This window comes from Mobula hypostoma, chromosome 22 (genome assembly GCF_963921235.1).
Source record: "Mobula hypostoma chromosome 22, sMobHyp1.1, whole genome shotgun sequence".
Classification (NCBI taxonomy): domain Eukaryota; kingdom Metazoa; phylum Chordata; class Chondrichthyes; order Myliobatiformes; family Myliobatidae; genus Mobula; species Mobula hypostoma.
Genome location: NC_086118.1, coordinates 34,436,359 through 34,451,380, shown reverse-complemented (window position 1 = coordinate 34,451,380; position 15,022 = coordinate 34,436,359). Strand labels below are relative to the sequence as shown.

Sequence of the window (15,022 nt, the reverse complement as noted above, 5' to 3'; positions counted from 1 at the left end):
GAGAAACTGGAGGGTGGAAGCTTCTAGTTTTCTGAAAGTGACAGGTTGGGGAAGCGGTTTAAGAAGCATATGGAATCCTGACCTTTAAAAGCAGATGAAAATGGAGGAACAAGGAAATTACAAAGAATCTTTATAAAACACCGATTTGGCCACAGTTGGAGTGCTGTTCAGGAAAAGAAGTTGGAATTGATTTGATAGTGATCTGCTAAAAATATTCAAAAATCATGAAGGGTACAGTAGATTAGGGTAATGTGTTCTTATTGAGAGAGGAGTCAAGAATTAGGGGAGATAGAATGAAAATCAGCAAAGAACTAAACATGACAAAGTTTCTTTTTATGCAGCAAATGGTAAGGGCCTGGACGCTACTGCTTGGAGTAATGGTCAATACAATTTTTGCTGAATGACTATCTGAAATAAATGAATTTTAAGGGCTATAGAAACTGAAATCGATTATTCAATCCTTCATGTCTAATATGTCATTCAATTAGACAATGACACGTCTGTGCTCAGAGTTATTTACTTGCCTTTGATTCTGTCTGTTGATACCTTTGCCACTTAACATTCCAACTCCTGAGCTTAAAAGTTATAGAAAAAGTAGTCACATCCTTTGTGTGGTATCCCCTGTATGCCCTGGGTTCTAAATTTAATCATGCCTTGTTTTAGAGTACATCAGTGGAATGATTCCCCCTGTAAATTCCTCACTGAAACATATTTTAAATTCCTCAAATGGAGTACCCTTCAAGCTTTGAAAGTTTTTTTTTTAAGAAAAGCATTATGCAACCTATCATAATTCAGACTTGGAACAGCAGTTTCATCTTTGTAAATGGTCTAACAAAACTATATTTTGCAGAGGTATGGTGCCCAAATCATGCCCAACCAATCATTTAAAGCACAATGTCTTTCCCTTTTGTATTAGAAACTTCTCAAGATAGGCATATATTCCACTAGCTCCATGATTATATTTTGCACCTTTAGCAAGTTGGGTTCCTGGTAAGTATCTGTTCCTTTGGTTACCATATCTCAAATTTCAATTTAATATTTTTGGAACCAGGATGGATTGCTTTGCAGTGCTCCCAACATTTTGCAAGAGAGACTTGCAACAGTTTCCATGTAAAGTACAGAACTTTGTTATTTACCAATACTGAATAGTACAGTTAGCATCCATCAAACAAGAGGTTTTAGTGTTCAAATATGATTTATATCTGTTTCTTTATCCTGGTGCATTAATCCATAAAAATATGCAAGTAATTTATGAAAGCTCATTTGGACCTGTGGCTCATTGATAAATAAGGAACTGCCAACTCGTATATGTGTTAAAGACAACATTCCTGTTTTAAAAATACTTTGCTACCAATTTCAAATTGTGTGTAGCAGAGAAAGAAGTGATTATGTGGAGTCCACCATTTTTACTAACTAATGCTGTTTGTTTTGCTACAAAGGAAATTCAGTTTGAAGATTTTAGGCTCAGTTTTATATTGGCAAATCTTAATGTTCTGCCTCTAAAAGGGGATAGCAAAGGAGTTTAGATTTGCTCTAATTTAAATGCTATCTTTCTCAAATTTGGTTTTGTTTTCATGTAGCTAACATTGCTTTGTTTGCAATTTGCTCCTTTAATAGTTAGATCTACTGTATAATTAACCTACACTACATAGATTTGCAGATTTGTTTGACTTTATTAAAAAGAATCAATAGAAACCTAAATTCCTTTTATCATTTTATTGTTGTTCTTAGTGGCTCTACAAGGGAGTTGTGTTTTACAATGAAAATCTTTGATTGGAGTAGATCTAAATGGTTTCAGATATTGCATTTCCACATGATTAAGAGAAAATATAATTGTTTTATTTAATAATTGTTTATTCATCAGTTTCACGTTTTAATCTTTCCCTCCTAGAAAATATTCTTATATTCTCTCTTTTCCTTTCCTGCATTTTCACAGGACAACCTTCTGCTGGATATGTACCTAGCTCCACATGTCAAGACGCTCTACACTCAAATCAGGAACAGAGCCCTTATTCAGGTATGTGGAGATTATCAATGGTATGGCATGGTAACTTTGACTTTTAATGATTTCTTAGTTATAAAGTACTCAGCTATCCCTATTATACTCAGTCATTTATTTTAAGGGAGTCATATTTGTATTCTGAATGTGCCACTCCTTCTTGACTGCACCAACCGTAGTTTGGAATTTGAGATCATTGTTTCAATAGTGAAATGCATTTTATAAATATCTCAAAATATACAGTAATATAATATTGCAGTTGTCATCTTTAAATTATAATATTGAGAAGAAAGTTGAGTGGAAAATGGCCGTAATTCTACAATCTCCAGACTTTTAAAATTGTCCCAATTCTTGATGTATATAACTTTTTTTAACCTCTGGATTTACCTATTCCCTCAAACTTCTGTGTTTCCTTGTTCTACCCTCCACTAACTTGAGTTAATCCATATTCTATCGTTGCTTAGACAAAGTCCCGTTTACCTGCAATCATGTGCCCTAGATTCACTCACTCTGCCATTGTGCTGTTTCATGCTGTTAGGCTCATAAGTTCTGGAATTTCTTCCCTAAACTACTTAACCTTTCCATCTTTCTTCTTTAAGCTGCCCAAAATTTGCACCTTAGACAATCCTTTGGTCATCTACTTTGTTACCTTAATTTGTGGCTAGTTTGTGTTTGCCAGTCCTCCAGTACGGTACCTTGAGATTTTTAGAATGTTAGAAGTACTGCATAAATTTAAATTGTTATTGTTGATAAATCTTCTTGCTATATTGACTATATGCATTTTAGTCTTTCAAACTAAATTTAAGTTCTTCTGTGGCTGAATGTGTAAGAAAGCTGCATGTGAAGTCATCTAGTATGACACCAAGTTGCTGGTTACTGTGTTTTCATTTCTTTACCAAAATTCATTAAAATTTTAGAACAAAATCATTTCGTGTGCCTTCAGATAAATAGTGAAGTTACCAAATTGCTCGGCAGGCTATGTCTCAAAAAATAATGAATACATCAAAAGATAGACATAGAAACTAAAGTCTTAAGTATTAAGTTCTAATAGAACTGAGAACTGAATGTTATATTTTGCCAGCCTTGCCTATAAGCTCTTGTATATTTTTAGTATTTCAGCCCATATGTTTCTGCTGACATGAACAAGATGGCTATTTCTTTCAACACCACAGTTGGTGCACTAGAGGATGAGCTGACACACCTTATCCTGGAAGGATTAATCAATGGTAGAATTGATTCACATAGCAAGGTGAGTTTCTGCTCTCAGCATCGTACATTTGGGTACAACATTCAATGCACTGGAAAGAAGTTGGATGAAAATTGCAGGACATTTTCTAATTATTCTGTAGGCGAACAACTTACTCTTCCAGTAGCATTTCAATGCCAAGTAGTTAGTGACTATCACTGATCTTACTTTGGAGCTTTAATTCAGATCTCACAAGCTTTTTTTGTGTGTGTACACAAACTACCGTAAGTGATAGGTGACTTCCATTTATACAGTGCCTTTCACAACCTTTTATGATATATATTCTTCTGGAAAAGTAATCACTGCTCTAATGAAGAAAGTATAGTACTCAATTTTTACACAACAGTGTCTTAGAAACAATGCAATCTGGCTGAGGAATAAATATCGACCAGAATGCACACATATCTAAATAGGTGAGATACTTCCAAGAGTGGGGAACATTTGATAACCTGTAATTACACATATCAGCATTTCTCATAAAACAATCACAACTTTCTAAAATTGTTTTAATTATAGAGCAATTAACTCTGTAGATAATTGACATTAAGATTTGTACATTTAAAAGAAAACATTAGGAATTATTTCCTGTAAGATTAATATTTTTTTTTAATTTTCATTGAAGCAAGTCTGACACAGCAAAAAAAATTGGTACAACTTGAACTGAGTCATATAGGCAAAATGTTGATTTTAATTAGTCAGCTATGTCAGCAACAGAATATTGATGCTGAAATGTGGAATAATTTTTTTGCTTCACTGTTCTGTGCCTGAAATGAAAATGGACGAGAGATTGATTAAGCCAGCTTATTTTTTCCTTGATTATAGATTCTGTATGCCAGAGACGTAGATCAACGCAGCACAACATTTGAAAAGTCTTTGCAGATGGGCAAAGAGTTCCAAAGAAGAGCAAAAGCCATGATACTCCGAGCTGCTATTCTGCGCAATCAAATCCACGTTAAGGTACTTGGGCATTAAATGATAACTCTTTCAAGGTATTGTTCAGCCTTCAATGTCAGCTTAATTGTTAAATACAGATATTAGTTATAAGTGTTATCTACTCAAAAAAAAAGTACTGGTGGTCACAATGTCTTCTGTCTTCATACTAGTTTTTAACTAGTAGCAAATATTCATTGAGTATTTCAGAAGTAGTCATGGTTTAAGATTTATTTTAAAAAGTTGCCTTGAAAAGATGTATAATTTTATTCCCATGGAGGTTAAAGTCAGATATTATTTAATCTAGTCTATTTTGCTGCTAAGCCAAAAGCGGAGTTCAGTCAGCAATGAGACCAAGAAATCATTTTCTTAGTAATATTTCTCTAATATAGTTGCATGAAAGCTATTCAAATTTACATTAACTGTAAAATAGTATAAACAGAGAAAAATAAAGGTAATTAAAGCCAATGTTTTAAAAAAAAATCTAGAACTAATTTACACCTTTAAACTAAAACCTGAATAGTTTATATAAAAACTTAAACTTCCTTTCTCCCTCCTAATTTACAGGCATAAACTCACCATTAATATCAATGCTGTTTGAAAACCTACATCCAGTCTAATGGCCAAAGTGCCCAGCATTACAGGGGTGCATCACTGAACTCCATGTAAAGTCCATCTGAATTTGGCCTTAAAAACTGAAATCATGCATCATGCTTAAGTCCAGGGTGTGTCTGGATTTGAATGACTGCACATGTCACATTTGACACTATTTGGCCATATTTGTTTCTCACTACCAAAATAATACAACTTGTTTAAGTTAATAGTTATTAATTGCAGATCCTACTATTAAAACACATATTTATCCTTTTAAGCCATTTAATGCTTGGTTTTGTGAGGCTCCATATTTTTCATAACACTAGAGAACATGTTCAGTACCATTTTTATGAAATGCTTCAGTAATGCAAATGCAACTTTATGTCACATCATCATGTAGAATACGATCATGCTATTCTTAAAGTTTGCTATGATCTTGAGAAACTCTTGGTCTCCTTTTGTTAATATTCTTTTTCACAGGGTGGAAAAGAAGTGCCTAGAGTTCTAAAATAGAATTTGTTATAATTGTGCTATTATTTAACACTTCCACAACCAAACAAGCATCCTTGTCCAAATAAAAAAAAATGGTATTTTAATTCACCTTAATATTTATGTAACAAGTAACAGGACTTTGAGCTTTAATGAGCGCATTTGTGCATTTCTTCTGTATGGTGTAGTTTTATTTTCTGTGTGCAGTGGTACATCCTATGTCACAGACCATTTGCTACTCTATGTATTTATATAATCTGTACATCTGCAAGCTATTTGGCTTAGGATATCACTAAGGAATTTGTACTCATTCATAATCTGCTTCATTTGAAGTATAGAAAATAAAATTAGCTATTTGGGCAAGGAATGTATCATATATCAAGTAGCATGCAGAAGATAAAAAAAAGTCATTTACGAAATTCAGAAAAAGTTGTCATTTTTACTTCGAATCACTCAACTTTGAAAATATTTTATATTTATTATCTGTTGCTGAACAACACATGTAACAACATAATAAAGACAAAAATAATCTAAATGGTTCAGTCTGACAATGGTTTGTACAAAAATTGTGAAAAGATACTCTTAAGAGAGTCAAGAGTACTCGGGGGGGGGAAGAAAGAGATTTTAGTTACATGAACATGTACTTGTTCACTGAAGGACGACAACAATTAGTGTGCTACAATCAGCATTTCCAAAAACAATACAAAAAATTCTGGCCATGCATCTGTATGATTCACTGCAGTCATTTTGCACAGCAATTTGAAGCCTGCCATTTGTCAATGGCAGTAATTGAGTTTGTACTTTTTCCTGAAGCACTTGAAAGCATACTTGTAAACTTGGGAACATTTTGAAGACTAGTTTTGACGCAAAGACTACAACTAATGATACTTATTTTTAGACTATTTAACAAAACAAAATCAAAATTTCCTTAATTTTGTTGGGGAGAGGGACATAAAAAAGGCAGACATGGTTTGTTCCTCTTAATTATCCACTATGGGGATGAATGGAGGGAAAGAAATTATGTGTAATATATAGAGAAAGAGAGACAGGAGGGCCTCAGATACAATGAAACACAGAAACCTTCAGCATATCCACTTTTTATTCTGTTCATTCTCTTCCTATTAAATTGCTGGTCTACATGTTGTGCTGGTTCTCTTCTCTTTCAGCTCCCTCCCTGGTTTCAACCTTGCATCTCTCTCACGTTCATTCCCATATTTCCTGCAGCTTTGCTTTTCCAGTCATATTTCCATCTTGCATCTGTACCAAAACAACCCAAATTAAGTCACAAATAACATTGTGCAGAACTATGACTGTATGGTGTAGAAGCAGTTCACTCTTTCTGCTACTTTTACTGTGACTGATCAAACCATCCTTCTCTATTCTTCCTCTCAGCTATAGCTGTATTCTTCCCCTCACACGGTAGTTGCTGTGTGGCCTACAGTGCTAGTTCTGGAGTCTTCAAAGAAATTATCCTTGCAATTAACCATCCAAAAAATATCGACAGGATTCACATGTGCCACTTCGATAACAAAAAGCAAAGCGGCAGAGTGTAACATAGTAAAAGCGACTGTTAATTTCATCTTTCACTGTGAAATTGGTGACATCTCTCTGTCCCTTGTTAATGAGAGAGAGTCAGTCAGTGGCATGTTGAACTGTTGGTAAACAATAGTTTTTGTTCATTGCAGATCATGGCCTCTCTTTGGGTGCTTTGCTATTACTTGGTGGGTGGTGGGCTTTTTGCTGAAATTGTGGGTGGGGAGAGGTTGATGCATTGCTGCTGTTTGCACAGGGGTGAGGGGTATTTGGGGTTCTCATGTTTTTCTGTTATTTATTCTTTTGGGGTTCTGTTTTTTGTGGATGTCTGCAAAGACTAAGTATTTCATGTTGTATATTGTATACATTCTCTGATAATAAATGGAACCATTTGACTTGATACTTGGTTCCACTGCATCTCCACTTCTTCCAACACCCTCCATAACTTTTTGATATTGAGTACAAAAATGAAGTGAAATATTCTTTAATTCAATCTTGGGAAAAGAGGCCATCTACCTTCACTCAGATAATTTGTAACCCCATTATCTAATGTGAGGCTAAGCTTGGCTTCTGACATTCTCTTCACTATCCAGCATACTTATAATATGGTATCTTCCTCAGCCCTTCTGCTGCAAGAAACTTCATCCACGTTTTTATCACTGGACTTCGATTACATTCTGGATCCATGGACAATTTTGTTTTATTCAAGTTCTAGCTATGTTCTAATATACCAGCCTCTTTACACACATTTACCCATTGATCTGTGTTATCTCTTAATCCTTAAATGCCTCAGATGTAACATTATAATCCTCCCTTTCAAATCTGTCTTTGCTTTCACCTGTGCCTATTCTTTGGGTATCTCTATGAACTGTCAACTTCATCTTCTTGTAATTGACTTGTGGTAGCATGCTGTAACAAACCCATTTAACCCTCTTCTGGAAACTCCTAATAAATGGCAAAGCACTACCCAAGTTTCTCTCTGTTTAAAATGTCTCAATGCCCCAAATGTCCCAGACTATTCAGAAGCATTCAGGTACCGTTAGAGTACAGTTAAAAATGATTACTTGATGCCCTCTATCAATGAATAATTAAACACAAGCAATAAAATGTATTTCTCATTTATTTCCTCATTATATACTGATTCAAATGAATGGACTTTTACAAGCTCCTTATCCACCAACTGGCCTCCAGGAGCACAGTGTAGTTCTGAAATTGCTGTGTGTCGTAAATTTCCAGGTATTACATAAGTAGATGAGAATTCTGAGAGAAGCTGCCAGCAAAATACGCATGACAATGTTTGATGTTTTTATTTTGTTGTTTTTCTACCTGATGTTTAGAGGGATCTTGTGTTCTTGTGCATGAAACTCCGAAAGTTAACGTAAGACCATTAGACAATGGGAGCAGAATGAGACCATTCAGCCCATCGAGTCTGCTCCACCATTCCATCGTTGCTGATTTATTATCTGTCTCAACCCCATTCTTTTGCCTTCTCCCCATAACCTTTGACACCCTGACTAATCAAGAATCAATCAACCTCCACTTTAAATATACTCAATGACTTGGCTTCCACAGCCATCTGTGGCAATGAATCCCACAGATTTACCACTCTCTGGCTAAAGAAATTCCTCATCATCCCTGTCCTAAATAGAAGTCCTTCTATTCTGAGACTGTGCCCTGTGCTCCTAGACTCAGTACTGTAGGACACACCCTCCCCACATCCACTCATGCTATATTAGCAAACAATTAGGTACATCGATCCTTATTGCAGGCGAATAAAACAGGAATAGAGATGTTTTGTGTCACTTCCATTATGGCTGTGGTCTGGCCTAATCTGGAATTTTGTGTATAGCTGTGTTCTCCCTGTATGAGAGATTTCAGTGCATATTTATCCGATTGATTACTGGGATGTTGGATTTGCCATATCGGGAGAGATTAAACCGGGAGAGATTAAACAGTCAGGACCTTTACTGTCCTGATGAGGGGTCGTGATCCAAAATGTAGGCTGTTTATTTCAGTCCGTAGATGCTGCTGAGGCCCTCCTGCATTGTGTGTGTGTGTGTGTGTGCGCGCGTTGCTGCAGCATCTGCAGTCTCGCTTGTGTCTCTTGGGCTTCTACTGTCATGATTTTAGAGAATGAGAGGTAACCCCATTTGATTCACACAGGGCATGATAGGATAGATGTAGGTATGATTTTCCTTCCAGTTAGGGCATTGAGAACCAGGGTTCAGTGTCAAAATAAGGGGTCGTCCATTCAGGACTCAGTTGAGAAGAAACATTCTAGTTTTTCAGTTTCTGCTGTGCTGGCTCAGTATGTACAAGACAGGAATCAGAACATCACATCTCTAGAAACCCAGATTTCTTTCTTTTTCAATCTTTATTAGTTTCAACAACAAACACATTACAAAAAGTAAGTACATAGTAATTGGGATTATGTTAATTGATAGTAACTATTAAAGTTTACAGTCAGGTAACACATAGTTAGAAACATCCCAAAATCACACAAATCAGCAACAAAATATATAAAGAGTATACATAAAATATTAAATATCATAAAAAAAAAACAGAAATCCCCTAAAAAAACTAATCTACCCAAACTAAAGAAAACTACAGAAAAAAAAAGAAAAGAAAGGGCTATTATGATACCTCAGATAGAACCAAAGGTGTCGCTGCTTCCGCTCCTCTCCCCAAATATTGAAATCACGAAATAGATTGGCAAGGGTCAAATTACATCATGTGGAAGTATTGAATAAATGGTCTCCAAGTCTCATCAAATTTAATACATGGGTCAAAAATAACACTTCTAATCTTTTCTATATTTAGACAAGATATAGTTTGAGAAAACCAGTGAAATGTTGTAGGAGGATTAATCTCTTTCCAATTCAATAGTATAGATCCTCTAGCCATTAAAGTAACAAAAGCAATCATCCGACAAACTGAAGAGGTCAAATGATGTTTTTCAATCATTGGTAAACCAAAAATGGCAGTAATAGGGTGAGGTTGTAAATCAATGTTCAAGACAGTGGAAATAATATCAAAAATATCGTCCCAATATTTCTTCAGTAAAGGGCAAGACCAAAACATATGAACTAATGAAGCTATCTCAGAATGACATCTATCATATATAGGGTTTATATGAGAGTAATAATGAGCTAATTTATCCTTAGACATATAAGCCCTATGTACAACTTTAAACTGTATCAACGTATGTTTAGCACATATAGAGGAAGAATGAACTAATTGAAAATTTTTTGCCATTTCTCGGTAGGTAAGGTAAGCTTAAGTTCCCTTTCCCAGTCATTCTGAATTGTATTGGAAACATCTGGATTTATTTTCCTTATCATATTATAAATAATTGCTATTGAACCTTTCTGAAAAAGGTTTAGATCCAAAATTTTTTCCAATATATCAGTGGAATATGAAAGAGGAAAGGTAATAAGAACAGTATTTAAAAAGTTTCTGATCTGTAAATATCTAAAAAAAAGTGATCTAGGTAAATTATATTTATTAGATAATTGTTCAAAAGACCTAAAACAATCATCTGAAAATAAATCAGAAAAATGTATTATACCCTTTGTTTTCCAAACCAGATATGCTTGATCCAAAAAAGGTTGAAAAAGAAAGTTAGATATAATAGGGCTAGTTAAAATGAATTGATTCAACCCAGATTTCATCCTGACCTTAGGTTTATGTGTGGGTGCTCCAGTTTCCTCCCACATCCCAAGTATGTACTACTTGTTAGGTTAATTAGCTACTGTAAGTGGGTGGTAGAAGAACTTTTGAGTTTGTGAGAGTATAATTTAAAAGGGAAGAAGTAAATAAGGAATACAAGAAATAGGCCATCTTGAGCCTGCTTCACCATGGCTAATCAGGCCATGGATTCGGCTCCATCTACCTGCCCTTTCTCCATAACCCATAATTTCCCTGCTATGCACAAATCTAATTGTCTTAAATCTCCAACACCAACACCATCTCTGATGACTCTGACACTGTTTTGAACATGTTATACTCTGACTTTGCAATGCACCAGCATGGCTCATCCCTCAAGAATGCTTTGCCTTCACTCACATCTTCATTGTTCCTGGTGATAAGTTTGCCACAATTTACCTCAGATAACGTCTTATTAATGTTTTTAATTGTATTGGAGACTGCTCTGACTCTACATGCATCGTGTCTGAGCTTTGCAGTGATTTGCCCTGCTATAGATGAACTGAGATAGGCTTTGGGCCTACTCCGGCTGCCCTGGAATTGGGGTTTATGGACTTAATTTGGCTCAGAATGCTGTTGCCTTCTTCGAATGTTACCATGATTTGTGTTTTCTCCTCCCTCTTTATCTGCACATTGGTCTTTTTTTTAAATTGGGTTCTTTCGGCTTTCTTGCTTTGTTGCTGCCTAAAAGCAGATGAATCTCAAGGTAGAATAATTTATACATACTTTGATAATAAATGTGCTTTGAACTTAAGTAATTGAATGAGGTAGCCTCTACTGCTTCCCTATTTGGAGAATTCCAGAGTCACTACTCTAGGAAAAATAGTTTCTCCTCATATCCATCCTAAATCTATTCCCCCAAATCTTGAGGTCATGTCCACTAGTTCTAGTCTCATTTACCAGTGGAAAACATTTTCTTCTATGTTATCTATCCCTTTCATATTTTAGTGTTTCTTCAAGATCCTATCTCATTCTTCTGAATTCCAGGGAGCATGGTCCCAGGCGACTCAGTCTTTCCTTGTAGGTTAATCCCTACATCTCCAGAATCAACTTGGTGAGCTTCCCCTGCACCACTTCAAAAGCCAGTATATCCTTCCTTAAATAAGGAGACCAGAACTGCACACAGTAATCCAGATGTGGCCTTTCCAGTACCCTATACAGTTTCAAAATAACCCTCCTTGCTCTTAAATTCAATCCCTCTATCAGTGAAGGCCAATATTCCATTTGCCTTCTTGATAACCTGTTGCACCTGCAGACTAATCATTTTGCAATATAGGCACAAGTACTCCCAAGTCTCAGCTGCAATCTTTTGCCGTATAAATAACCTGATCTTCTATTTTTCCTTTCTAAGTGGATGACCTTGCATTTACCTGTATACTACTCCATTTGCCAGATGCTAGCCCACTCACTTAATCCATCTCGCTCTCTCGCTCTCACCAGGCCCTGCACATCATCTGCACAACTTGCTTTTCCATTTAATTTAGTGTCATAGATATGCTACAGTCCCATTTTTACTGAATAGCTGCAGGCCCAGCACAACCCCTGGAACCCTAATACATTATCCATGCATTCTCATCTTATAGATAAGTCTTTTATATGGCATTTTATCAAATGCCTTCTGCAAATCCATGTATACGTCATCATCTGTTCTCCTCTATCCACAGTGCTCATTACATCCCAAAGAACTCTGTAGGTTCATCAAACAGGACTTACCCTTCATGAATCAATGCTGTTTCTGCCTGATGGAGTCACTTCTATCCAGATGTTTCACCATTTCTTCCTTAAGGATAGCTTCAAGCATTTTTCTGACTACAGACTGGCCTATAGCTACCTGCCTTTTGCCTACATCATTTTTTTTAAACAGTGGTATTACGTTCGCAATCTTCCAATCTGTCGTGACTAGCTCAAAGTCCAGAGAATTTTGGTACATTATCACAAACACAGCTAAAGTAAATCTGCCATTTCTTTTAGTATCCTGGGATGCATCCCCCTCAAGACCAAGGCACTGGAGTGTCTTTAGGCCTGCTGGATTTCTCATTTCTACGTCTTTAGTGACAGCAATTGCATCGATGTCCTCACCTCCCATTGCATCCATAATGTCCTCCACCATGAAGATCAACACAAAATAGTCATTCAAGGCCTCAAGCCATTTCCACATTACCCAGTATTAATTTCCCCATCTCATTTCTCAAGGACCTATGCTCACTTTAGCCGCCCTTTTCCATTTTATATACAGCGCCGAAAAAAGTATTCACCCCCCCCCCCCGGAAGTTTTCATGTTTTATTGTTTTATGACATTGAATCACAGTGGATTTAATTTGGCTTTTTTGACACTGGTCAACAGAAAAGATTTTTTCGTGTCAAAAGTGAAAACAAATTTCTGCAAATTGGTCTAAATGTATTACAATTATTAAACACAAAATAATTGATTGCATAATTACTCACCCCCTTCAAGTGGGTATTTAGTAGATGCATCTCTGATAGCAATTATAGCCTTGAGTCTGGGTGGATAGGCCTCTATCAACTTTGCACATCTGGACACTGCAATTTTTCCTTCTTTACAAAACTGCCCAAGCTCTGTCAGATTGCACGGCGATCAGGAGTGAACAACCGTTTTCAAATTCATCCAAAAATTCTCAATTGGATTGAGATCTGGACACTGATTTGGCCACTCGTTAACTTTGTTGACTTTAAGCCGCTCCTGTCTAGCTTTGGCTTTATGCTTCGGGACATTGTCCTGCTGGAAAACAAATCATCTCCCAAGTCGCAGTTCTCTTGCAGACTACATCAGGTTTTCCTCCAGAATTTCCTTGTATTTTGCTGCATTCATTTTACCCTCTACCTTCACAAGCCTTCCAGGGCCTGCTGCAGTGAAGCATCCCCACAGCATGATGCTTCAAGGCAGAGATGGTGTGTATTTAATGATATGCAGTGTTCGGTTTATGCCAAACATAGCATTCAGTCTGGTGGCTAAAATGCTCAATTTTAGTTTCATCAGACCAGAGAACCTTCGTCCAGCTGACTTCAGAGACTCCCACATGCCTTCTGGGGAAACTCTAGCTGAGAACTCCTCAGAGTTTTTTTTTCCAATAGTGGCTTTCTGTTTGCCACTCTCCGATAAGGCTGTGACTGGTGAAGCACATGGGCAACAGTTGTATGTGCAGTCTCTCCCATTTCAGCTACTGAAGCTTGTATCTCCTCCAGAGCTGTCATAGGTCCCCTTTTTGCACAGTCACTCCGTTATTGAAAATGCCTGCTCTAGGCAGGTTCACAGCTGTGCCATATTCTTTCTATTTCTGGATGATTGACTTAACTGTACTCCAAGGGATATTCAGTGACTTGGAGGAAATTTTCTTGTATCAATCTCCTGACTTGTGCTTTTCAATAATCTTTTTGTGGAATTGCTTGGAGTGTTCTTTTGTCTTCATGCTGTAGTTTTTGCCAGGATGCTGACTCACCAACAGCTGGACCTTCCAAATACTGATGTATTTTTACTACAATCAATTGAAACATCTTGACTCTCCATTTGGAGTCCTCGTCCTCGTCCTCACCACCACCACCACCACCACCAGCTTTAAGGTGCATTACCGCCACCTGTTAGGTTTCCGCCTTCAACCAAATATGTCCCAGAGTACTCCGCTTTAACCAATCTAGTTCAGCCTGCAGATCTCTGTTTACATCACTCTGTAATTTCAGTTAATTTTGCAAGTGCTGTATACGCTCGGTAGGTAGCAGTGCCGCAGACTGCTTTTCTTCCCTCATTTTTGTCACATGGTTTTCAAGTAATTGCATTATTGATTTCAACTGCATTATTTGTAAAACTAAAAGCTTCTTGTTTAAGAACATTAATTTTTGCATGCTTAACATTTAAAATTGCTGTTTTTCAAGTCTATCTGTTTTTTCCAAGTTTTCCTTTTCTTGAATCATAGTCTCTCGGTGTTTACTGAGATCTTGCAGTTCTTCTTCATTTGCTTCCATGATTTCATTTTATAACCTGAATGTAGATACTTCACTTTACCACAATACCTTTTCCTTTCGTAATTTGTAATAAGTTCCTCCATTTACAATCTCTTTCCCACCCACTTTAGACAACCTAGTTCCACCTGCATATCTCTATTTGTTTCACTCTGTAATGGCAATTCCTCTTGCAAATGCTGTATGTGCCCATTAGAGAGCAGTGTCGCAAACTGTTGTTCTCCCTAATTTTTATCACATGGTTTTCAAGTAATTGCATCACCTCAATTACATTGATTTCATCTGCTTCATTTGTAAGACTAAAATCTTATTATTTATCGCATGCTTAATTTTTAAATTTGTTTCCATGTTTTCATTTAATAATCTGAATGTAAATAATTCACTTTGCAACAATTTCTTTTTCCTTTTATAACTTTGATTAATTTCCTCCATTCTTTAATCTGTTTTCCAAGTCACTGAATTTTTGACAACAAGCATCCTTTTCAGAAACCGTCTCTTTTAAATGCAGTACTGTTTCATCCAATCTCTTTTCCAACTCTCAGTTGTTCTTT

The 15,022-nt window shown here is 36.4% G+C and overlaps 1 protein-coding gene across 2 annotated transcripts in view; it reads left to right on the top strand.

Annotated features, from left to right (window-relative positions):
- Positions 1 to 15,022, top strand: part of gps1 (G protein pathway suppressor 1) — a 78,678-nt gene that overhangs the window by 52,557 nt on the left and 11,099 nt on the right. For both annotated transcript variants that reach the window (XM_063074429.1, XM_063074430.1), the window contains 3 exons: positions 1,937 to 2,017; positions 3,111 to 3,248; positions 4,068 to 4,202. In XM_063074429.1, the coding sequence (XP_062930499.1) occupies positions 1,937 to 2,017; positions 3,111 to 3,248; positions 4,068 to 4,202 (354 nt within the window). The remainder of the gene's footprint in view (positions 1 to 1,936; positions 2,018 to 3,110; positions 3,249 to 4,067; positions 4,203 to 15,022) is intronic.